At 45.1% G+C, this 23,768-nt stretch overlaps 1 protein-coding gene across 3 annotated transcripts in view; it reads left to right on the top strand.

Annotated features, from left to right (window-relative positions):
* Positions 1-23,768, top strand: part of CCDC22 (coiled-coil domain containing 22) — a 942,388-nt gene that overhangs the window by 498,706 nt on the left and 419,914 nt on the right. For all 3 annotated transcript variants that reach the window (XM_069645264.1, XM_069645266.1, XM_069645265.1), the window contains one exon: positions 8,432-8,539. In XM_069645264.1, the coding sequence (XP_069501365.1) occupies positions 8,432-8,539 (108 nt within the window). The remainder of the gene's footprint in view (positions 1-8,431; positions 8,540-23,768) is intronic.

The following is a 23,768-nucleotide window of genomic DNA, read 5'->3' as shown; positions in this document are numbered from 1 at the left end:
GAACTTTAAAGATTTTATATGGAATTGAAACACCCCAATTTGAGTTTGAGGTTACATCACACCCACTCATTTAATTATGCCACTTGGTTGTGGAAAAGAGAACTGAAGACCACAATCCGAGCCCTGAAAAATAAATTCCTTCACAGGCCAGCCAACATGCAGGAAATAAAAAAATTGCTTAATGAATGTAGAAATTGGTCTAAATCTCAAAGGTTCCTGCGCCGACAAAGGGATGGGCACTGATGTTGAGAGCAGTGGGCGGAACACCAATTCTCACAACTTTTGGTCACATAAATTATTTGCTGAACCCTGAAATTAGTCCACAGAGCATTGGGGTGTCTGAAACTTCATGGAATAATTAATTAGTGAGTCTTTGTAGGAAGCCCCTTGCCGGAGGATCTGATTTTTTGAACAATTGTCCCTGGGTTCTTCGCCTAACCAGGTAATATATTATGGAGCTAATTACTCGTTCTTCCTCTTCTAGTGCCGCTGGTCCCATGGCTTAAGAAATCAGATATTTTAATTGGTTGTCAATCTTTGTTCTCGAGTGCTGTTGGCTTTATTTGAAGAGAAGATGAGCCTCCTGTATTGGTACTCAGCCATCATAATTCCAATCTACAAGAAGGGCGATTGAGCGGATCCAGCAAATTACTGCTTGATCGCCCTCCTTGATGCTGATGGAAACATTTTTGCAGGGGCTGCTCTGAGAGTTGCAGTCATGGGCTGAAGACAGTGGCATCTTATTAAAGCATCAAGTAGGTTTTCGGAAGGGACTTTCAACCTCTTTAAATGGCATATTGTTGAATTTAGTGAGCAGCAAATCATTTGTCAGGGGATGACCGACCCTGTATTGCGCTTAGATAGACATTTACGAAGGCCTTCGATGCAGTCAACAGGGAACGTCTATGGTCTAAGCTTGAAGGGTGGGGCCTGACTCTCTCACTGCTGGTCATTTATTGTAGCTCTGCACGATCATTCTGTGATACAGATCAGACGAGATATGCAGGGTAATTTATCAATTAATTCCAACATATAGAGGGGTGATCTAGCCAATCTGGCTGGGGTATTAGATCAGGGCGCCCTGGCCAGCACAAAGATTGGCGCTAAAACAATTAACTGGATTGCCTATGTCAACGATATAGTCCTGCTGGACTACACGCCAGTGGGACTACAGCATCTATTAGGTGCTCTGGAGAAGTATGCGCGCTTAATGATCTACAGATTAATCCAGCATAGTCTCAAGTCATAAAATGTAAGAGGCCCCAAAAGTCTTCGCCTTCTGTGAGGTGGACTCTGAATGACTGGGAGATTCCTGTGGCCAACGAAGTGAAGTACTTAATTGAAGTCTTTTCCATCTATATCGTGATTAGTTCTTGATTTAGAAACCCAACTAATCATGTCAGTTGAAACTAATCTTACTTCTGATGCTTGTGAATCTGCTTAGAATCACATGCTGTGCATATAGTCCTAACGTGACGTGTAGTGTACCTAAAATCCCTCACCCGTCGAGGTCCCTCAGATTGTTTTTTTGCCGCCAACTAGTTGGTCACCTATACAGAGATCGCAAGATTTTTATATTGCTAACTTTGTCCCCACGATCTATGGTCGTCTAGTCTCCCAACTAATTTTTTAGACGACTGCCTCGTGGGTTTCCTGCCGCCGCCAACATCTACAAATGCTAGGCGACTGCTGACCGCGTGGCATCGGCCCTCCGGCCAGGCCCTTACAGTAAGGAGAGTGGGGCCCTGGGTTTATTCATCTCTAAGAATGTATTTCATGTACTCCTCTCTCTTTTCTTGGTCTGGCTGCTGCTACCCTCTGCTATGGAGAGGACACCCTTTAAATTTTGTCCATTGTGTAACAGCAAGTTTCCTTGTAAGGACACCAATCGCTGATGCAATCAGTGTCTTCCTCGAGACAACAACGAGCACTCATGCAAGGCCTTTAAGCTCTTTCGACTTTGAAAGACAGGCAGACTAAACGGTGGGTGGCCTACACTATGCAGGCCAAAAGTCTTTTCCCCCGTTGGTGCTGTCGCTTCAGACGACAAGGAATCCGTAAGCAGCCATTGCCCAAATTGGAAGCCATCGACCTTTCAGCGGAGCCTGCAGGCTCCCAAATGCCCGGCCCCAACAGACAGGCCACTGGCTCTTGTTATGGGGCAGATCACACCCCGGCGACAAGGGCACCCACGCACCACGGTTACAAAAACACACAACCGCTAAGTCCTCTTCGACGGAATCGTTGAAGAAGCGCACAACGGCAAAAGGGCCGCTGAAAATCTTGGCGGCACCTCCCGAACCTCACGGTTCAGCACCGTCCACATAATCGCTTTCGCAGCATTCAACTGGGCATCCTTCTGGAACAGGCGTTTACCCTAAAAAAACATCCCATCGTCGACACACCGTCCAAGGGCGCACAATCACCTAAGGCCTCGGTGAAGTCGCCGACCGCGACTGTGCCTACAGGTGCATCAAGACTTTCGATACAACCGCTGAAAATGTGCAAAAGCCTTGCGGCTATCATTTCGGCAGCTACAGAGCACAAGGGCACCCCCCCCTCGTCGAGAAAAGTATTCTGAAGCTCCCCAGCCTCCATCTAAGGCCTTTTTGGGAAAAGCTACCCCTCTTGTGCAACCTTTTCCACCTCCAGAGCCTTCTGCCTCGTCGACTAGGGAGAGGTTTGAGCAATAAATGGACAAAATGGCCCAGTGTGTTGTTTTTTTTTTTCCGGACAGGTACATTTCACCAAAAAGACCCAGGGAAGAGGACTCCTGCCCCATTCCTTACAAACTGCAGAAAGTTCCCATCTCTGCACAGGGACACCAGGAAGATATCTTGGATGTCCCAGAGGACCCAACCAAGGAGGTTACTTATGAAGACCTTAATCCTTTTGCACAAGACACGACTGATCAAGACCCAGACTGGGATCAGGATCAGGTGGAGGATCAGGACCCTTGACTATCACCAATGCATACCCCTGACCCGGACGTCATCTGCCTAGATCCCCCTTCTCCTCCACAGAGGGATTTGTCACCAGATGTTTAATGCTATTTTAAAAAAGAGCAGCCGATCATTTCCAAATTGCAACACATGAGCCAGCTCCAGACTCTGACTTTGTGGAGGATATCCTCAAGGAGAAGGCTCTGACTAGTCAAGCCATCCCCCTACTAAACTCTATAAAGAGGCGCCTGGCCCCTTCCTTGCTGTCCCCGTCTCTCACACCCATCCCCTTCCGACCCACTCTACATAAAGGGTCATGCTACACTAGATTCCTTGGTGGTCACTACCAAGATGGCGGGGGTTGCACCCCTCCGAAGAAAGACTGTAAAAAGCCTTATGCTCTGGGTAAACGGTGACCGGCCCTGCGGCTTACTCCACAAGGATCGCAAATAATACGAAACTCGGGCCTCTCTGATTAACAAGCCAGTGGCGGACTCCAACCTTTTTGGGACGGATGTTGATGACGCCCTAGAGACGGCAAAGAAAAAACACGAAACACTTAAGTCACTTAGCTAGATCACGGCTAAACCCTTCCACCAGCATGGCAGCTCGAACTCTTGCTGGTCTTTTTGTGGACAATCTTTTTCCCACTCTCCCCAAGGACAATACGACTCAGGGAATACCCTGTGGTCCTCTGCAGGAACTCTGCTCCTAGAGGCTCACCGGCCTACATCTCCAAAGTGACTCACCGGTTTGGGACCCCTCCCACGCTTCCCCGGAGGTCGCTTGTCATCATTAATCCACGCCTGGGTGGGGATCAGATCAGACCAGTGGGTGCTAAAGACCGATGCCCAGGGCTACTGTATCGAGTTTCTCCGGCAGCCTCGCTACCACCCACTGAGAAGTAGACGCCTGTCACCAGAATACCTGCGCATACTGCTGGAAGAAGCTCAGGTCCTGTTGGAACAGGGCGCCATAGAAGTCGTCCCCATTCTCCAGGTAAACCAGGGTTCTTATTCAGTGTACTTCTTTGTACCCAAAAAGGATCTCACCATGGGCCCCGTTTTAGACCTGCACCCGGCGAACAAATATGTCAAACCTCAGAAATTCAGGATGACAACACTGCAGGAGGTAATCCCTCTGCTGCAGCAGGGGGATTGCATCGCCACATTGGACATGAAAGATGCATACTTTCATATTTCAAGGTTGCCAGCGCACAGAAAATACCTCGGGTTCATGAAGAGGACACCCACTATCAGTTCAAGGTTCTCCCCTTCGGCATTGCCTCAGCACCACTGGTATTCACGAGGTTCTATGTAATTTCATCGCAGGATGTTTTTTCGTGGGGTTTTTTACCGCAGATTTTTCAACGAAAAAACTCAGTCGAATTTTTATTTTTTATTTTTGGGGGTGTTCCACCCCAATCCACTTTTATTTTTTATATTTTCCCGAACACCCACACACCAAATGTATTCTTACCCCCCTAAAAATTGTGATGAGTTTTTTTTTGTTTATAAAATTAGCGGTAAAAAACCCCGCAAAAAAACATCCCGCAATGATAGGATGTTGTACGATTCACAAAGGTACTGGTGGTAGTATCTGCGCAGGTAGTTCATCCCAGCCTATCCTTACCTCAACGACTGGCTCATAACGGAATTCGTATGGAACATGCCAAGCAAATACCCAGAAGACGGTAGATCTCCGCTTCAACCTAGGTTTCTCTAGCAACGAGTCTAGACCCTAATCAAGTCAAACAGTTTCTGGGGTCTCTAATCCAGACCAAAGGCGTCCTTGTCTTTCCCTCCAATGAGACGGTTCAAAACATGCTGTTCCAGATCCCTCACTATGTAGCCAAAGCCAAGCGACTGTTGGGGATGATGGCTTCCTGCGTCTACCCAGTTCCTCACGCTCGTCTGCCCATGCGCCCCATGCAAGAGTGGCTCTCGAGCCAATGGTGTCAGGCCAGCGGCCAGTGGGACGATCTAGTGGTTGTCTCAGCAGCCCTCGTTCAGTCTCTGCAGTGGTGGTCAAGGGAAAACCTTTTGCAGGGAAAAACCTCCACCCCACAGTAGACGCACTCTCACCACAGACTCATCTCTGACGGTGTGGGGGAGGGGAGGCTCACCTCCTTCAACAGATGGCGCACGGCGTGTGGTCCCCAGAGGTAGCATCCAATCGCATTAACCTGTTGGAACTCCTAGCAGTGTTCAAGGCCCTGAAGGCCTTCCAGACACACCTCCAGGGGAAGATAGTTCTAGTCCTCACTGACAGTACTACGGCCATGTATTACTTAAACAAACAAGGGGGCACTCACTCTCTAGGGCTGTCCAAACTGTCCCAGAACATATGGAAGTGGGCTCTCAAACACAAAATGTTCCTGCTTTCGCAACATGTTCCAGGGGAACTCAATCTTCTGACGGACGCACTCAGCAGAGACTTCCCCCTACCAGTAGAGCATGAGTGGCGGCTACAGGAGGACATTGTACTCAACGTCTTTGCAGAATGGTGCTTCCCAGAGATCGACTTATTCGCCACTCTGGAGAACGCCCAATGCCCAGATTACGCCTCCAGGTACCCTCAGAGCCGCTCCAAGGGGAATGGTCTTTGGATGACATGGTCTGGGAAATGTGTCTACGCTTCCCCGCCAGACCTCCCCCCGATTCCCCTGCTTAACAGAATAGTGCACAAGATGCACCAAGAGCCAGTCAGGATGATTCTAGTGGCCCCTATGTGGGCCTGCCAGCCTTGGTTCTCCCATCTCATGGCAATGTCAGTCTCCCCTCGCAAGAAGCTGCTGTGCCCGTACAACATGCTGTCTCAAGATTACTGGGAGACTCTACAGCCATGCCCTCAAACTCTCAACTTAGCAGCCTGGCTCCTGAGGTAATAGTTTGGTAACCTCCATCTCCCTCAAAGATGTATGGAAATACTCAGAGAGGCACGGAAACCTAACACCAGGCATTGCTACTCCAGCAAAATGGAAGCGCTTTGTTATCTGGTGTAATGGCAAGGGCATCAATCCTATTGAATGCTCTAAAAATATCATCCTTTACCTAACTCCCCTGTTAGATTCAGGACTGGTTTTCAATTCTCTTAAATTCCACTTAGCCGCGCTTTCGCCGTACACCAAGTCCCAGAGCAAGGTTTCATGGTGGAAAATTCCTGTAATCAGAGCCTTTATGAAAGGGGTAAAGAGACTTCATACCCCCATTTCCAACCCAGCTCCCGGTTGGGAACTGAATGTTGTTCTTACCAGACTAATGGGGCCTCCCTTTGAACCCATGCATAAGGCTAGCCTTAAAGCAGTCGCCTGCAAGACCACCTTCCTGGTGGTGATCACCTCTATAACGAGAGTTGGTGAACTGCAGGCCCTTTCAGTTCAGGACCCATTTGTCACGATTCACAAAGATAAGGTGGTTTTGCGCACACACCCTCACTTTGCGCCTACATTTATCTCAAAGTTCCATGTAAACCAATCCATAGAACTACCCACCTTTTTCCAAAACCCTACTAATGTGGCGGAAAGAAGCCTTTACAGACTAGATGTGAGGAGAGCAGTGTTTTACTATCTGGAAAAGACAAAGCCACTAAGGAAAACAAACCAGTTCTTCATATCAGTGGCAGCTGGTAGAGAAGGGGACCTGTCTCTAAATCAGCAATTTCCAAGTGGATTGTAAACTGCATCACATTATGTTGCACTCTTGCCAAGAAAGATCTACCCTTCACGCCTAGAGCTCACTCGACTCAGGGCACAGGGGCTACCATAGCATTCATTGAAAATGTTCCCCTAGATTCCATCTGCAAAGCAGCAACCTGTAGTTCTGTACACACCTTTACACAACACTACTGCCTAAATACACACTCTAGGTCTGATTCTCAGGTGGGACAAGCAGTGCTAAGACATCTTGCTACTGTTCCTTCTCACATCCCACCACCATCTCTGGGTACTGCTCGCTAGTCTATGCACAGCATGTGATTCTAAGCAGATTCTCAAGCATTAGAAGACCTGCATTACTCACCGTAACAGCATTTCTTATGATTGTATCTGCTTCACATTCGCCCACCCTTCCTCCCCTCGTAGTTGATGGAACATGGACCTCTTACACCTTCTCTCTTCTGTACTCGCTCACACGCACTATAAGGCTCCCTCACGGCAGAAAAAACACAACGTGAGGTATTAAGAGTTCACTGCACATCACGTTGGGAATCGTGTTGGCCACGCCCATGTTGACGTCCCCTTTCGATCTTCGGAAGAAAGATGCAATACTGCGCGATTTCCACTAGATGTCAACTATATGCACAGCATGTGTATCTAAGCAGATACAATCATCAGAAATGCTATCTCGGTGAGTAATGCATGTCATACTTATTGTACATTCTCTGTAGTTCGCCACGTGAAGTTTAATGTTTTATATCCCTGTTATACGGCTTGGACATAAATCCTCTTTCGAGCTTAATTGAATGGGTAAAGCTAGATGGGAAAATCTGCATCTGTCTTCCTATGGCATTTTTGAGTTTTAAGTTGGGCTTACAGTCACTACGAGCTCATTTGGACTCGAGGATCATCTCTCTGTATGGGCAGGATATACTCCCTCAGAAAAACTTGCAGTATGAAGACCTAGGTGAATTTTTGCATAAGGCCTGTAATGGATTTTTGGTCAAATTTATAGAAAGAAGTGTTGAAAATCTTGCACCTTTGTGATCGGTCGGAAAATTACCTCGTAGAAAATCCAATGAGTGTCAAAGAAGTGTCATTGTCGCAATTTGAGAAGCCGAGAGGTTATCTATCAACGTACTTTAGGTGATTTCCTAGTGCACAGTGGCACTCTGAATTTTCTGAGATTTCACCTTAATTTGCTCCCCACCGGGGAGATTGTTTATCCGACAAAAAGAGGTTTACGAGGATAACTGGTGTCCCTTCTGTGTACGTTCTGAACCACAGACTCTCAAACATCTTCTGATTGATTGTATTGGTACGTCGGATTGGAGAGTTAGCTATTGTCCCTTTTTGTGGAAAATGTGAAACGGTATCTCTGATTCTTTTTGAGAGAGACTGGTATCAGGCCACGAAATTAGTTTAACCATAGTAGTTTAAAAATGTTGAAAGAGCTTGGTTTTGTACTTTATAATCCTTAACTGATGTTTCTTTTTTCTTTTAATGCTTTATTTTATTTTTGTACCTATTTTATCATTCACTGTCGCTACTTTTTGTGTGTATGTGAAAAGTCAATTTTTAGCTGTAACCCATTTAATAAAAATAAAAGGTTATGACCTATCATAAAAATACAGATTATGGAAAGCTATAATTGCAAGTTACTTTTTTCCCAGTTGTGCACTTTCTTGTCCTTTCCTCTCCCTTGTTTGTATGTGGCATTCGTGGATCTCCATAGTCTGACAGGGTTCCTCATTTTTCTCTGTTGTTTGCCCATGTCCATCTTGTTGTTTTTCCCATTTTGTTTCACATTTTCAACCTTGATCATGTCTCACAGATCGCAGAGTATGAGAACCTTCCGAAAGATGTTTCGAGAGCAGCTTACACCCAGCGCATTCTGGAGATTGTGGGAAACATAAAGAAGCAGAAGGAGGAAATCACAAAGGTATCGGTTCTCCAGAGTCAGTGTGAGGGGCACTGGGGATGGAGCAGATGCAAGGATCCATGCACACACCCGGGTGCATTGCATTTCATTTGGGTTTGATTGTGTATTTTTGTGTGTGATGCATGCCATTAATTGGCTGTAAGGTGGTAAACTCACATACTTTCAAGCATGTAAATGTGGTTTTCTGGGAGAACAATTTTTTTCATCATTTTCATTTCTGAAGTCAAATATTTATGTAGAGCTTGAGTTTCGTAGTTGATCCTCCATACATTTAAAGACGTTGCTCCTATAGCATTCTCTTGTGGGGTAGCCAAAGGGCCCAGGTGCCTCTCCGAGGTTGTGAATGATGGGCACTCACCATCCCTCTCCCAGATCCATCGTCCACTACCTAGTGGAGGCAACTGTCAGTCTGGGGGTGTTTGGAGGAAGACGCTAGCAAAGTGTGAAGCGAGTTGCAGATTAGGGAATAGGAGTTTGGAGAGAAAGTAGTGGAAGCAGACTGGAGTCCAGATGGCAAGAAGATTGAACATAAGGTGATGACAGGACAGCCTAAAGTCAAAGCACAAATGGAACATGAAGTGGTGCCAGGATGAGAGCATTAGGTGGTGGCAGGAGAGCATAAGGCAGTGGCAGAAGAGCATAAGGAAATTATTGAGTAAAATATCGGGTAGTGGAAGGAGGAGGCTGTGAAGCAGGATGAAGTATTCAGGATTAGTGAGTGCAGAAACAGTGAGAATCAGTTGGTGTGAGGGTGCAATCTGTAGGACCTGAGCCCCAGTGGGAGGAAAACCGAGGATGTGGTGTGGCATTGAGGAGGGCTTGGGCCAGAGGAGAGTTAGCGAGGAACTGCAGAGGGTAGAATTCAGGACCCCAGGAAAGGGAGATAAAACCCCTGATAACACCTCTGTGGAAACTGGAGCCGGATGGCCAGGGTGGCTCTGCCTACCACTTAATTCCATCTGATTTTCCAACTTGTGAGGTAGACGAAGCAATGTTTACAGATCCTGCAAGAGAGACAGAGCTTATTTAATCAAAGTGCCAACAGGAGGCAAGCTAATGGACAATACTTTTAGGAACATGTGCTGGTGAGCGCCGGGGAAATTACTCCAAATATCATTGACATTTTTGTAGGATACAGTTTGAGCTGACATACCAGAGGAAAAAGAGATGGTGCTTCTACTTGGTTTTGTATTCTTTTCTGAGATTACATTCTCTTTTGTTCAATAAAATCATTTTTCCCATAAGCCTGGTGTCTGGTTGACCCCTATCAACTGCATGACAGTACATGCAGGACTAATTTAAATAGATGGGATTGATAGCACATTTCCCTGTGAACTATATTTCTGAGGCTTTTGGATCTGTTTTTAATTTGATTTAATGTTTTTATTGTATTTAGTTTAATTGAAACCTTTACAAAGATTTTACAAAAAAGAGAAAGAAAGAGTAATATTACATCAGTATAAAAAAGAAAGAACAAATTTGATCACATGCATAAGTACGATGTACACATTCATAGGTACTTAATCTCAATCAAAATTTCCCAAACTGAAATAATCTCAATTGAATCAAGTAATAAATAATACTAAGAGTGTTAGGGAGAATTCTCAGAAATGTGCTAATTCCTCTCTACCTTAGATCCCCCCAGCCCCGTTGCTGGATTTTGAGGACTTTTAAATTTTAACCTGGAAAGAGTGAGACCTTTTTCCCACACTCGTATTTTTCTGTGATTTGAACTCTTGTGTTTCTTTTGGTTGTGGAGTCTGACAAACTCCATAGGCATCGTCTTTTTACATTGTGGCACAGAGCACCTTCAGTGCAGTGACATAGGGAAGTCTTTCAGATTTCCTAAAGGTTTAAATACATTCTCTTGGATAAACTACTGTTTCCAAGAGCACTGAAATGAAATTGACTTTACTTACATTTCTAACTTTCTAGACGCAGCACACGCTGCTCTTACAATAGGGTGCTGGAGGGGTTACTTAGTATCCCCTTTGTCTAGTTTCTCATGTAACATTTCATGTAACATTTCATGTTACCCTTTCTACAATTAATGGCTGGTGGCAGTGGTTTACTTTTTTTTATTGTATTTTATTGATTTTGCAAAAACACATATTGGATGCAGTACGATAATAATATGGTATTAGACAATGGATGCATCAACGATTCCACGAAAGGGAAAAAAAATCATTCTCGCATTTACCTTTCCCTTCCCATTCCTCCACCCCCTGCCTTACACTCCTTCCTCCCCCCACCCCCACCTCATCATCAGGAAGACTAATAAAGTGTCAAGTAAAGAGTCCACTTTCCCAACTTACGTATCACTCAAGTTCACCACACGATATTATGGTCAAGCCTGGGACCAGTCACAATTTTATAGTTCCCAGCTAGAAGAGGAATGTGTAATACGCTTAACAAGGCGGCAAGTATATCGTTGCAGATGAAACCAGACTCGAGGGAGAAACATGCTACGGTGGGGCCAGCAAGGATTCTCGGTAGGTCGCATAGTGTTTTATGAAGGGGAACCATATCAGGTCTATGTGCTTTTGTGAGTCATGGAGTGAGGCTTTCCATTTCATATATAGTGTGTGCTTGAGTGATCCATTCCCTTTTTGATGGCAAGGTAGCACACTTCCACCTGATTGTCAGACATACCTGTGCCGCCAAGGAAAGGTTGCAGGGCATGTGCATTAGCAATGTGTACGTGTCTTCCTCTTCCGATTCAATACCAACAATGGAGAAAGCGACCTGGCGATCCAGTCAACTGCTCAGATCCACCCCAGTACTTCACTCCAATAGGTCTGAACATGCACACAGTTCCATCATTGGTGCCAGTACTCGCTCACCTCCCCACGTCCCCTCCAGCAAAACGGGGAGACTCCTGGGTACATTTTGGAGAGCCATAGAGGCGTGCCATCTTAACAATTTTACATTGCGCATTTTGTATTTTGTATTGCATGGAGATAGTTGAACCCCATACCCCTCTATGGATTGCCTGCACAAACCTTGGAGTGAAGTGCAAGGTTTGTGTCCCATTTGTGTTCTGAGGTGGGCTGCGTCAGATAGCCTCTTGTGAGGAGTGCATTGTATATCGCAGCAATCAGTCCCCTTGAGCCCGGGTTCTTTGCTGGGACTGGCTCAAATGCAGTGAGGGGGCAACACAGGGAGTCTCCCCATTGCGGATCATAGTGGATACTCTTGACTTGCAAGTACAATAGGGGAGGGGGGGAATTGAGATGTCATGCAGCATGTGTTCTAGCTCTAGGCATGTGGAACCCTTAACCATTCGTCTAGGGTGACCGGTGCGAAGAGGGAGTTCTCAAGGGGGACCCACTGTTTTTCTGGGTTTTCCCAGAGGTGATCCTAGAGGATCCTAAGTTGGGCAGCTCTATAGTATTCTGAGAAGTTAGGAAACCCTGTGCCTCCCTTGTCTTTTGGCAGGATTAAAGCCTTGTATGGAATTCTGGGCTTGGCGTCTGCCTATAAGAAAGCCAGTAGTGTTCGCTTGTTTTCTACCAAGAATGCGTCCAGGAATTTGACTGGTAGGGACTGGAAGGGGAAGAGAAACCTAGGGGGTATGTTCATTTTGATGTAAACTTTGGCGGCCAAGAAAATGAGAATTTGGACCATTTGTTCAGATCAGATTTAACGGTGTTCCACAGGGGCGGGAAATTCACTTGAAACAGGTTGCTTAGGGTCAGCGTAATGATTACCCCCAGATATCTAATTGTCTCTGTTTGTACTTGGAATCCCCATCTTGTTGTTAACTCTGATGGTAGTGGGGTGGTCGGGTGAAGGGGCATCACAATTGTTTTCTTTAAATTGGCTCGGAATCCAGACAATCTTCCGTACTCCTGCATGGTCTTGAAAAGGGCGGGGACGGATTCTGATGGTTGTTTGAGGTATGTCAGGATGTTATCCGCGAACATAGCCACTTTATATTCCTTCCCCCTTCCCTTACCATACCATGGGAGTGGGTGTTCGAGCGCACCTTCTGTGCAAAGGGCTTGTTATGCAAAGTTTGTATGCAGTACCCTTTGGGACCACTACACACAACTAGGACTACAGGTGTAAGCAAAACCAACCTTTGGTATAAGTCTGTACTACACAGTTTTGGTAGCGGAGCTGAGCAGCCAGGCTTATCTTAATAGGGAATGTGAGCTGTAATGATGTTACACAGAGGTCTACAATCACAAGTGTTCAAGCAAACTTACACACAAGGTTTCTTTGATAATTACTTATTAATTTACCTGTCAGTTATAAAACATTCATAAGAAGGAGGCAATTCTATATCACGCACAAATACACTTGAACACTATTTCAGAAATATGTTTCAAGAGGAGTAAAAGGCAAAGATTATTAGAACATTAAAGGTTACAGTTATTCTTTAGACAGTGCAAACAGTGCTCCAGATAAGATTTTGAGGTGGGAGTATTTTACACACGATTTTTCAAATTGGAGAGTAAAGGCAATTTCAAGAGAGTAAAAATGAGTTTTCTCTGCAAGAGAGTAAAACGTATCCAACATACACCCAATCTCAAACCCGTAGACCAAAAGAGTTGTAGATCAGTTGTCTGGTTTGCCTTTAACCATTTTATTACACTTGTGGGAAATATTCTGCCATAAAATAACTTATAAGTGCATGCTACATACACAACTACATTTTCAAAATTCTGGAGCCTAGAAACTCTCAAGAACTACTACTGATTGAGAATAATATATTGCCTGCAGAGAGAGTGTGAGTAAACAAGTGTTAGCAGTACAGCACTTGCTTTAATTACTGCTCACCTAGGGATGCTAGGTGAGCAGTCTTGATTCCCGGGTGGGCGATGATTTGACATGAGGGTGTTTAGACATGGCTGCAATGTCAGCCACATTCTAACAGCTCTCGTGCCAAATCGTCTGCAACAGGAAGGCTTCTGTGCTGAAATGGGCGCGCCGAAATGGCCGCTGCAGTGAAGGAACCTCACTGAACCGGCCCATGCCGAAACGGCTGTGCCAAAAAAGGGTTTACCAGCTTGAAGGATGTCAGCCTGGACCGATTCTATAACTGGCTTGGGGGGAAAGAAAATCATCCAGGTGCGTTTCTTGAGCCCTGTAAAAAGCGAATGAACAAGTGGCCTTGCCAGCGTACCAATTATTTATATTACACTTCCAGCATTGAGGGTTCCTTTCAAAATCAAGCAGGGGAGGGGTGGGCTGTTATATTAGGTATGGTACTTCAGCGCCCTGGGATCTTGACGACGTATCTCTTACTAAACCATTCTAAGTTCCAACATACACCAAGTATTATTTACAAATCACCTTCAGAGAGCCTGGGTACTTTGCACACATGTCATAACAGCATTCTCTATTGCATTTTTCCTGTCCCTACTGCCCACACCAAACTCATTTCTTAGGAATCCTATAGCGCCAAGAGACCATGCAAAAGCAATGCACAATATGAATAAAACCTTTAACAGCATAGCTATAAAGTAACGATTAGCAGCTCTGACTGGTGTTATCAATTAAGCATTTTTAACAGGCAGCATAGAAACACAGCAAGCATTCCCCAATCTACAAACATCGATTTTCAGAGAAATGATCACGTAATGAGGCTGATGCAGTGCTGTCCGCGCTGCCTCTGTCAAGGATGAATGATTAAGCTAGTTAAAAAGGGTAGGTGTACCACACACTTTCAGGTCAGGGGTCTCCACCTAGGCACAGTGGCGCACGGCCTGCACTTTCACTTCAAGGCCAGGACCAGAACCACGCCTGTGACACCTCAGAGAGCACAAAGAGGAGCTCGGGCAAAAACCCCAAGGAGGAGTCTGCAGACTGCAAACTCCTCCACTGTACAAGGGTAGGCAAAAGAGGGCATGGTCAGTGCCGCCGGACACATCTTCGCCCTCGGGATCCCCACAGTGTTGGCCATTCATCATCCCAACTAGAACATTCAGTGCTGGGAATGATTTATGAAGACATCCAAGTGTTGCGAGTTCCTCTGCTCTTCGAGGAATCCTTGCAAGTCAGTAAAAAGTTAACTCACAAAATCAATACTCATATTCAGCATTCATAACAAACACACAGCTTATCCTAGCAGTCAACCTGGAGAAACAATGAACACTGCTACAAAAACTGGCCAACGGATTCTCAGCTTACTTGAGTTTAGGAAATCTTTAAAAAGTTGAGTGTTAAATGTTTCATACGCTTGCTTGCACTACAGTGCCATCTAGTGGAGGAAAGTATGCTTTTTTTAAAAGAAAATAAAGAGCGTAAACGGTACGCAGTACAAAATGAAATGCTCCGTAATGGCAATAATTCCATGCGTAAAAGTGCAGAATACGCACCTTATCTGGAGGGCTGAGTGCAAATATTTAGAGTTCACCAGAAGAGTCAATTCAATAGGCTAGGCCAAAGTCAATGGGCTAAAATCTTGGATAGGATAAAGCAGTTCTGGTAGATAAACGGAAAAGTCTCTGCAAAAGTTCTTAGGAATAGTTTGTAGCAAGAAGAATCAGATGTTGGGTCACAAGCTGATTAGGCCTGTGAGTTGGGAAAGTTTCAAGCACTTTCACCGCAAGAGGTAAGCTCTGTCTGATTTGACAGCACCTTTACAAATGAAGAAAAAGATGCAGCTGATGGATGACCTCTGTTCCTGGGCCTCAGTTGTGGGGATAAGAGGGAGGACGTCGGGGGACTCCTGCACTGCGACTGGTCAAAAAGCTGGCAACTGGAAAATCTTCAATTCCGGTAACTGTAGTCCAGCCCACAAGCTGGTGTCCCTCTCCCTGGTTATTTGGTTTCCTGCAGCACTCTGAGGAAAATACAACCAGCTCCGAGATTGGTATCCAGGTTGCTTAGTGTCGAATTGATTGGTCCAAAGGGAGAAGTCGTCCTTGCAGGGCCTCTCTGTCGAGATGAACTTGGTGATTCAGACCTGCAGCAGGGCTTCACTGGGCAAACCAACGGTCCAGGAGTTGCAGCAGCCATCCTCTTCAAGCTCGTCTTTGGTTCTTTCGTTCCAGTGGTCGACTCTGTCTTCTAAGCCAAGAGACTCGCCTTTTATTCAGTTCTCTCCCATTCATTCCAGCCTAGCTCTCACTCACCCAGCAGGGTGGCTGTCCTTGCCGGACAATCAGCCAGCCAATCACCACAGAGTGCATTTGTGTCTCCTCAGAGACTAAGCAGAGGGAGTTTCGGGCACCTCCCTCACTTCCTGCCCACCCCGGACACTAGGGCGCCAGAGCCAGTCTTCACTCCTGAAGCCCGCCAAAGGTGAAGGAACAAAGGGGCCAAACCTAGTTTGGCACTCGGAGACAAACTCTAGAAGGACCTTTCCAAAATGAAATGGCAAAAAAAGAAGACCGGGACCTGTTTATCAAAGGAGGCTCAGACGTCATCTTGAAAATCATGGCTCCCGCGATTTAACGCTACCAGTGTTCAGGTCCGGAAAAATCATGGTAGTTAATTGTAAAATCACTGCTACCAGCCATTCTGAGATGAAAGGGTAGCATTTGACTGCTACATGAGTATCTAGACATGGGATACTAAGTAACCCCTCCAGCACTCTATTGTAAAATAGGGTGTGCTGGGTCTAGGAATTTGAAAAGACTAATAAAGTCAATTTCATGTTACTTACTCTGAGAAACAGTCGTTTATCCCAGAGAAGGTATTTAAACCTTGGGAAAGCCTGTAAAGGTTTCCCTATGCCACTATACTGAGGGTGCTGTGTGACATAAATGAAAAGATGATGCATATGGAGTTGGTTAGACTCCATAACCAAAGAAAACACAAGAGTATAACACATTTCAAAACACATGAGAGAGTGGGGAAAAAGGGTCACACTCTCTCCAGGTAAAAAAATCAAATCCTCAAAATTCAGCAAAGTTGCTGGGGGGTCTCTAAGGTGAAGGGAATTAGCACATTTTTGAGAATTCTCCCTAACACTCGCCCCCCCCACCCAGACTAAAGGACAGGTGGATTTAGTCCACGCCTGGATGAATCTCCTTACTCCAGTCGGTCGTACATTCTGGAGAGACCATCAGCATTTTGGCGATTACACCGTGACCTGTGTTCAATGGTAAAATCAAACCCCGGTAGGCTGATTGACCATTTTAACAATTTAGGATTTTCTCCCTTCATCTGCATTAACCATCTCAAGGGTTGGTGATCTGTCTGAATCACAAAAGTAGATCCATACAAATATGGTCTAAACTTCTTCAGAGACCACACAATGGCAAAACACTCACGTCTATGGTTGCCCACCTTGTCTCCGTTTCCTTGAGCTTCCTGCTGAGGAAGCAGATGGGGGTGTTCCCTACCTTTCTCATCCAGCTGACTCAGAACTGCACCTATACCTCTCTTGGAAGCATCTGTTTGCACAATGAAGGTTTGGCTATAGTCAGGAGCTCTTAAGACTGGAGCTTGACAAAAGGGCTTTCTTAAGTCTTTCAAATGCCTTCGTGCATTCCTCATTCCACCTGACCTTTTTGGGGAATTTGGGTGAGATCATCACATTTAAGGGAGAAGCTATGGTCCCATAGTTCTCTATGAAGTTCCTATAATAACCAGTCAGACCTAAAAAGGCTCTCACTTGGGTTTGAGTAGTAGGGGTGGCCCATTCTTGTATAGCTTGTACTTTGCTAGGCAATGGCCTTATTTCACCTCCTCCTACCTCATGTCCAAGGTAGACCACTTTGCTCTGACAAATTTGACATTTACTTGCCTTTATGGTCAGATGGGCCTGCTCGAGAGCCTGCAATACATATCTTAAGTGGTCAACATGTTCTTTCCAAGTAGGGCTGAGCACTGCAATGTCATCCAAGTATGCCATGCAGAAGTCCTCCATCCCATTCAGAACTTGATTCACTATCCTTTGGAACGTAGCCGGTGCATTCTTTAATCCAAAAGGCATAACCTTAAAGTTGTAGAGGCCTGCTGGGGTTGAAAATGCAGTTTTCTCCTTGGCATGGTCTGTCAGAGCTATTTGCCAATAACCTGATGTTAGGTCAAATGTACTGAGGTACTTGGCTGAACCAAGTTTGTCCACCAGTTCATCTGTCCTAGGTAAAGGATGGGCATCAGTCTGTGTGACTGCATTAAGGGCTCTATAGTCCACACATAATCTCAATTCTTTGGATCTTGCCTTTGGTACTAGTACAACTGGACTAGACCATGGACTTGTAGATGTCTTTATTACCCCGAGATCAAGCATCCTGTTGACCTCTTCCTTTATGTAGGCTCTTACATGGTCTGACATCCTGTAACCTCTGCTTTTAACGGGTAAACAGTCACTAGTGAGAATATCATGTTGGCCCTAAGAGGTCAAGCCTGGTGATAGTGAAAACAGAGGGGCAAACTGATTTAACAGAGATTCACACTCCCTCTGTTGTTCCAGTATCAGATTAGAAGAGAGATTAACTCCTTCTATCTTCCCATCTAAAGGTTGTCCCCTGAGGAAGTCAGGTAGAGGTTCATACCCCTCCTCCTCCTGAGCAAAGGCTAGAAGCAAAGCTCCCACTTCTGGTCTAGAGAGATAGGTCCCCTGTGGGACGTAAGGCAGTGAGTCACTGCCAATCAGTGGATTCGGTTCAGGGGTTAGTTTTATAAGTCTGGGAATATATAATATGCAGATTAGAATTCATTGCAGTGAGAGAGAACTGTGGTCATTTGAATATATACAGGTCAGATGGTTAACCCTATTAGTTTGGGAATGCATATAATCAGGCAAATTGGATTTTATGAGGCCGGTAGTGTCATTAAATCACATGTATGCAAACAATGTATGCACCGTGGGTATGATAGGTGTAGTAATGAAAATGATACATTGGTGACATTGTTAATAACATCCAACATTGAGCAGGAGATCATAGATGTACACCTGTGATCACATGCGATCATACAAACCCTATAACGCACTCTTTTACATGTAGAAAAGATGTAGGTATCTGTAGATCTGTACTCTAAGCACCCATGAGAAATCAGTTTGCAATTTGGACAGTGAAACACTACCTTTGGGTCTCGCGCGCATGCGCGGTACCCTATAGTGTAGCGTACACTAGCCACGTAAGTATAACAAATCACTGGTTCGGTTTAGAACTGTTAGTTGGCGACCAATAAGTGGTTATTTACACTTAAGAGTTACACACCCTTAAGTTGTGATTTACGGAGAATGCAAACAAGCACATGAAAGAGTCAGTGAGTCGCGCGCATGCGCGAGAGGGAACAGTGCGTTTATATACTCTTGCAATGATGGCGGCAACTCTTTTTGGGTAGCCAGCTCATCACTGCAGAACGGAGGACGTAATGGAAGCGAACGCACGGGAGAGATGAATAGAGAGATTAGAGCAGAACTATAGGGGGACACAACATGTACATTTAATTGTGAATGCAGGCTTTGAGAAACTAAGCCGAGTGGATCAGCGCTCTGGGTGATAAGACACACAGGTAGTGAGTCGAATTTTTTAAGACATACGTTTAGTAGACAGCTGAATAATGTACTACAATGATTTTTCTTTTGCTTATTGTTTGTTTTTTTGTTTTTTGAATTTCACCTGGGCTGCAACTATCACCTGGTATATGAAATGTATACAATCCATATTTCATAAGTCAAATTCTGCTCGTGTTTCAGGGTGCACTTTATGATGGGCAACTGGTTTAAATTGTATTTATGTATTACAACATGTTGATGGGATAATTTTTGGTTGATGGATAACAGTGTTAATAGCCCTGACGATGGACGGAGGTCCGAAATGCATTGGCTAAAACTGTATAACACTGATGAGTCAGGAATAAATAATGAGATTTGAGAAAAGCTATACAGAAATACGTAATTGTGTTCTAGCTGCATGAAAGTGATTAATCGATTGGAATATTATTTTGAAACCCCGGATAGGGTTTTATGAGTGAGGTCATCCAGGGACGGAAGCTACCCGTTCCTTCTTTTTGGATATTGCTATTACTTTGTGCCGAGGTTACAGGGTGAGCTCCCACAACAAGTGTGAACAACAAGAAAAAACTGAACTATTTAAAGAATAAGTGGTGCCCACCCTCCTCCTTGTTTTTGTATTTCAACCTCAACCAACCCATTTGTCTGGGGATGGTAGGCAGTTGAGAACTTGTAAGTTACTCAGTTTTTCCACATGGCCTGCATGTAGTGGGTCATAAAATTAGATCCGCTGCCAGAGATAACCTCCTTAGGAAAACCTACTCTGGTGAAAATACCAAGTAGGTCCTTAGCATCTGCCCGAGCAGTAACAGTCCTCGAAAGTATAGCTTCAGGATACCTAGTAGCATGGTCTACTACAACCCATATAAGTCGGTTGCCTGAAGATGTAGGAGGGTCTAAAGGACCAACAATGTCGATTCCTACCCTTTCAAAAGGAACTCCCACCACTGGGAGAGGCACCAAAGGTGCCACATTCTTGGTTCCACTCTTGCCAGATGTCTGACAAGTGTGGCAGCTTCTACAGAATTTATCTACCTCAGACCCCAATTTAGGCCAGTAGAAATAAAGAGAAAGCCTTTCCTTGGTCGTCTTAAAGCTCAAGTGACCAGCCAAAGGAATCTCATGGGCTAACTGTAGAAACTGGTGTCTTATCTCTTGAGGCACTACAAGTCTTCTGTAGTGCCTGGGAATAGACTCAGTAGGTTCACTGTAGAAGAGGCCATCCTCCCAGTACAACCTGTGCTTCCCTGGCTCTTGCCCGTCCAGCTGGGAAGCTGCCTGTTGGCGAAGTCCTTGAAGAGTAGGACACTCTTTGACCTCTGCTGAAGTCTGCCCTACAGGGGCCACCTTCTGCCAGTAAAGACTGCAGCTCAGGATGATCTTTAAGGTCTTCTTCCAGCCCTGAATCTTCAGCAGCTGATTTAACCTCACCTGGTTGTTTCTCACACTCAGCTGGTGGAGTAGCCACAGGTATGACTTTGGACAGTCCTCTCGGAGATGTCCTGGTTGGATGCACAGGAGTGCTTTCTTTCCTCTTTCCTGAGACCTTGGGTTTCCCCTTTGTCTCCTCTTTCCTGAAAATAGAAGTTGGCATTTCCTGTTGACTAGGTGTTATAGGTTCTCCTGTAACAACCTCTTGAGAGTCATTTAGGGTGATCTCTCTGGCCTTCATTGTCTGCTCCGGTTTCCTTGTACTGGGAGGCCTGGGGGTGCTTGATACAAGTCTTTAAGTCATTCCCCAGCAGGACTCTCCCATGCACCTCTCTTTGTACACTGACAGGTATTCTTACAGTCATATTGGTGCACTGGATGAGAGCTGGTAGTATTGGAACCATCTGCATAGGGCCTCCAGCAAGCTTAGTGAGGCCTTTGGGTGCCTTAGCAACATCCTCAGGTTTGAAAAAGGTTTCATCCACCACTTTACTTTGTCATTTATACCGTGCATCCTTGAACCCGTGGGCGTTAGGGCGCAGACAAGACACGAACATCAACAAAAAACACAGAGAAGGATCATAATGAAGGCCAAGACGCATACATCAATTCAGGGCAAGGAACAAACGCTAAAGCGGGATCTATGCGAAGAGCCAAGTCCTTAGTTTCTTCTTGAAGCTAGTGAGCACTGTGACCTCGCAGGTCTGATGGAAGAGCATTCCAGGCTGCTGGCGCTGCTGTAGAGAAGGCTCCCTTTTCTATTTTTTTAGATTTGATCCTAGGAATGTTCATTAGGTTCAGTAAACTAGATCTAAGGGGGCAGCTATTCGATTTATTCGATATTAGACCTTGAAGGTAGTTCGGCATTAGCCCGAGCCTGCATTTCATGGTTGTTAGTAGCCGAAACTGGATTCGGGATGCCACGGGAAGCTAGGGCAAAGATCTTCTTGCTTGAGAAACATGATTGCGGCGGGTCAGTCCAACTACTATTCGAACAGCCCTGTTCTGCACAACTTGGAGCCTATTAATGATATTCTTGCTACATCCAATAAGAAGGCTGCCACAGTAGTCCATCTTTGATCCCATAATAGCTCTGGCCAGCGTCTCGGCATTAGCTTGTGATAAAAGGGCGCAGGTGGGCGAGCAATTTAATGAAGTAGATAGCAGATGAAACCAGACTTTTCACATGAGCTTGCATGTCTAAATGTTGGTCAAATATTACCCCTAGGGTTTTCACTTTGTTCTCTGGTTTAATAATCACATCTCCCAGATGAAATTCAGAGTATCAAGATCCCAACTTATTAATCATAGATTGTGTGCCAATCAACATTAATTCAGTTTTGTCCCTGTTAAGGGCTAATTTATTTTCTATCATCCGTTCTTCCACTATAGAGCAAAGTCTATTGAGTTTCTCCTCGTCACAAGAATGGGAGCCTGCCAAAGGGACGACACACTGGGTGTTGTCGGCGTAGTTGGTAAACAGCACACCCTCTTGTTATAGAGTATTAAAAAACAGGGCGGTAAGATGTTGTAGATACACGGGGACAGGCAGGCCCCCTGGGACACTCCAAACTATACCGTCACAGGATCTGCCGTTGCCTCGTCTATAAAGATGCAGCTAATTCGATTACCAAGAAACAAAATCGTCCATTGAGTTGCCTCAAGCGAAAAATTAGCTACTTCCCCTACCCCGTCAGCCAGGATCGCATGATCGACTAAATCGAATGCGGCTGACAGGTCTGGGAGCATGAGCATAGATACTGCACCTTTGTCCGTTCTTTCCAGGAATCTTGATTTTAATTCTAGTAGAGTGGTCTCTGTGTGCCAAAACCCTTTCGGAATCCGGATTCGATGAGAATTTAAGATAGGACGTGAATCAAGATGTAATGCTAGCCCCAGTGTCTCTAATGGCAGGGGTTTCCTGACCATTAACAAGTACACTGTCCTTTTAATAGTCTTTTGTGTTATCTGGAATAGAATTATAGACATCTGAAGTCTGCTGTTCCCAGGGACAGTAAAACACTGGCAGAGACTCCAATGGGGTCTTCAGCCAATAGTTGAAAGTTTGCCATATGTACTTCTTCCTCTGGGAGAAGGCTAAGGAGGCAGTGTGGACCTCTGAGGGTTTCCCTTGCATCTGGGATCCCCTTTCACATGGTCAGGTAACCCACAAGCATAACATTTTCCAAATGTTTTGACAAATGGGGGCTTCTGGTAACCTCCCTCTGGTTTGGCACCAGAGGTATCACTAGACTTGATTTGGTTTCCCTTGTGACTTACCCTTTTTCTGTTTGTGGCCCTCTTTTGGATTGGAGGTATTAGAATTCTCTTTGCCATCTTTCTTTTGCTGCTTCCCTTCATCCTTTTTCTGCGTTGCTCCAGAATCCTTGTGAGTAGCCCTGTAGGCAACCCACGAGTCAGCAGCTTTTGCTAGCTTCTTGGGATCAAGCTCTTTAGAGTCAGCCAAGTGCTGTCTCAGTTCAGGAGAACAGGCATCAAAAATAGATTCCATCAAAACAGATTTATCATTGCTTCAAAAGTGTGAACTCTGTAACCCTTAACCCATCCATTTAAGTTTCCCAAACATGCACATACCCAAGTAGCCCAAGGTGTACCATCATTCTTTTTGAGGGTCCTTATCCTCTTAAGGTACTGGGAAGGAGTTTTCCCAAATCTAGCTATCAAAGCTAGCTTCACATTTTCATACTACAATCTTTCAAGTTCCCCCACCTCCATTACAGCATCAGTTGCAACCTGGGGGAGCCTAGACAAAAGCCAAGGAATCAACTGATTCCCTGTGAAACCCTGAATCCCATAGTTCTATTCAAAAGCACCCAACCAATCCAAAATATCAAGCTTCACCTCATACATACTCACAGCTTCCTTAGGCATGCAAGGCCTCTTAGGACTGGAAGACCTAGAAGACTTTGGGATAGAAACATTTTCAAGAGACAATTTCTTCATTTCAAGAGCATGTTGCATTGCCATTTCCCTTAGTTTGAGTTCTTGATGTTTACTTTCAGTTTGCATTTGGAACTGTAACTGTAATTCAAGTCTCATTTTTTCAAGATTCACACACATTCTTGACTCAGTACTGGACCTGGTAGTGTCATGGATTAATGGTCGTATTAAGACAAGTTTGCTCAGACCAGGCAAATTTAAGCAAGAGACTACAAGTGTGAGGAGAGTATTAAACACACATTCACTTCTAATACAGGAGCCGTTTTCAAGGAACAGGCATCGACACATGCTCTAAAGAGCAGAAGCTCCATTGACCACACACTGAAGTGTAGTCAGCAAAGAGTAAGTGCATAATCTGTCCCTTTGCTCTAAACAAATGCGATGAACACGGTTTGATCATTTCCTCTTTCT

Source organism: Ambystoma mexicanum, chromosome 2p (genome assembly GCF_040938575.1).
Source record: "Ambystoma mexicanum isolate Mex_15411 chromosome 2p, UKY_AmexF1_1, whole genome shotgun sequence".
Lineage (NCBI taxonomy): Eukaryota > Metazoa > Chordata > Amphibia > Caudata > Ambystomatidae > Ambystoma > Ambystoma mexicanum.
This window is presented reverse-complemented; position numbering and strand designations above follow the sequence as displayed.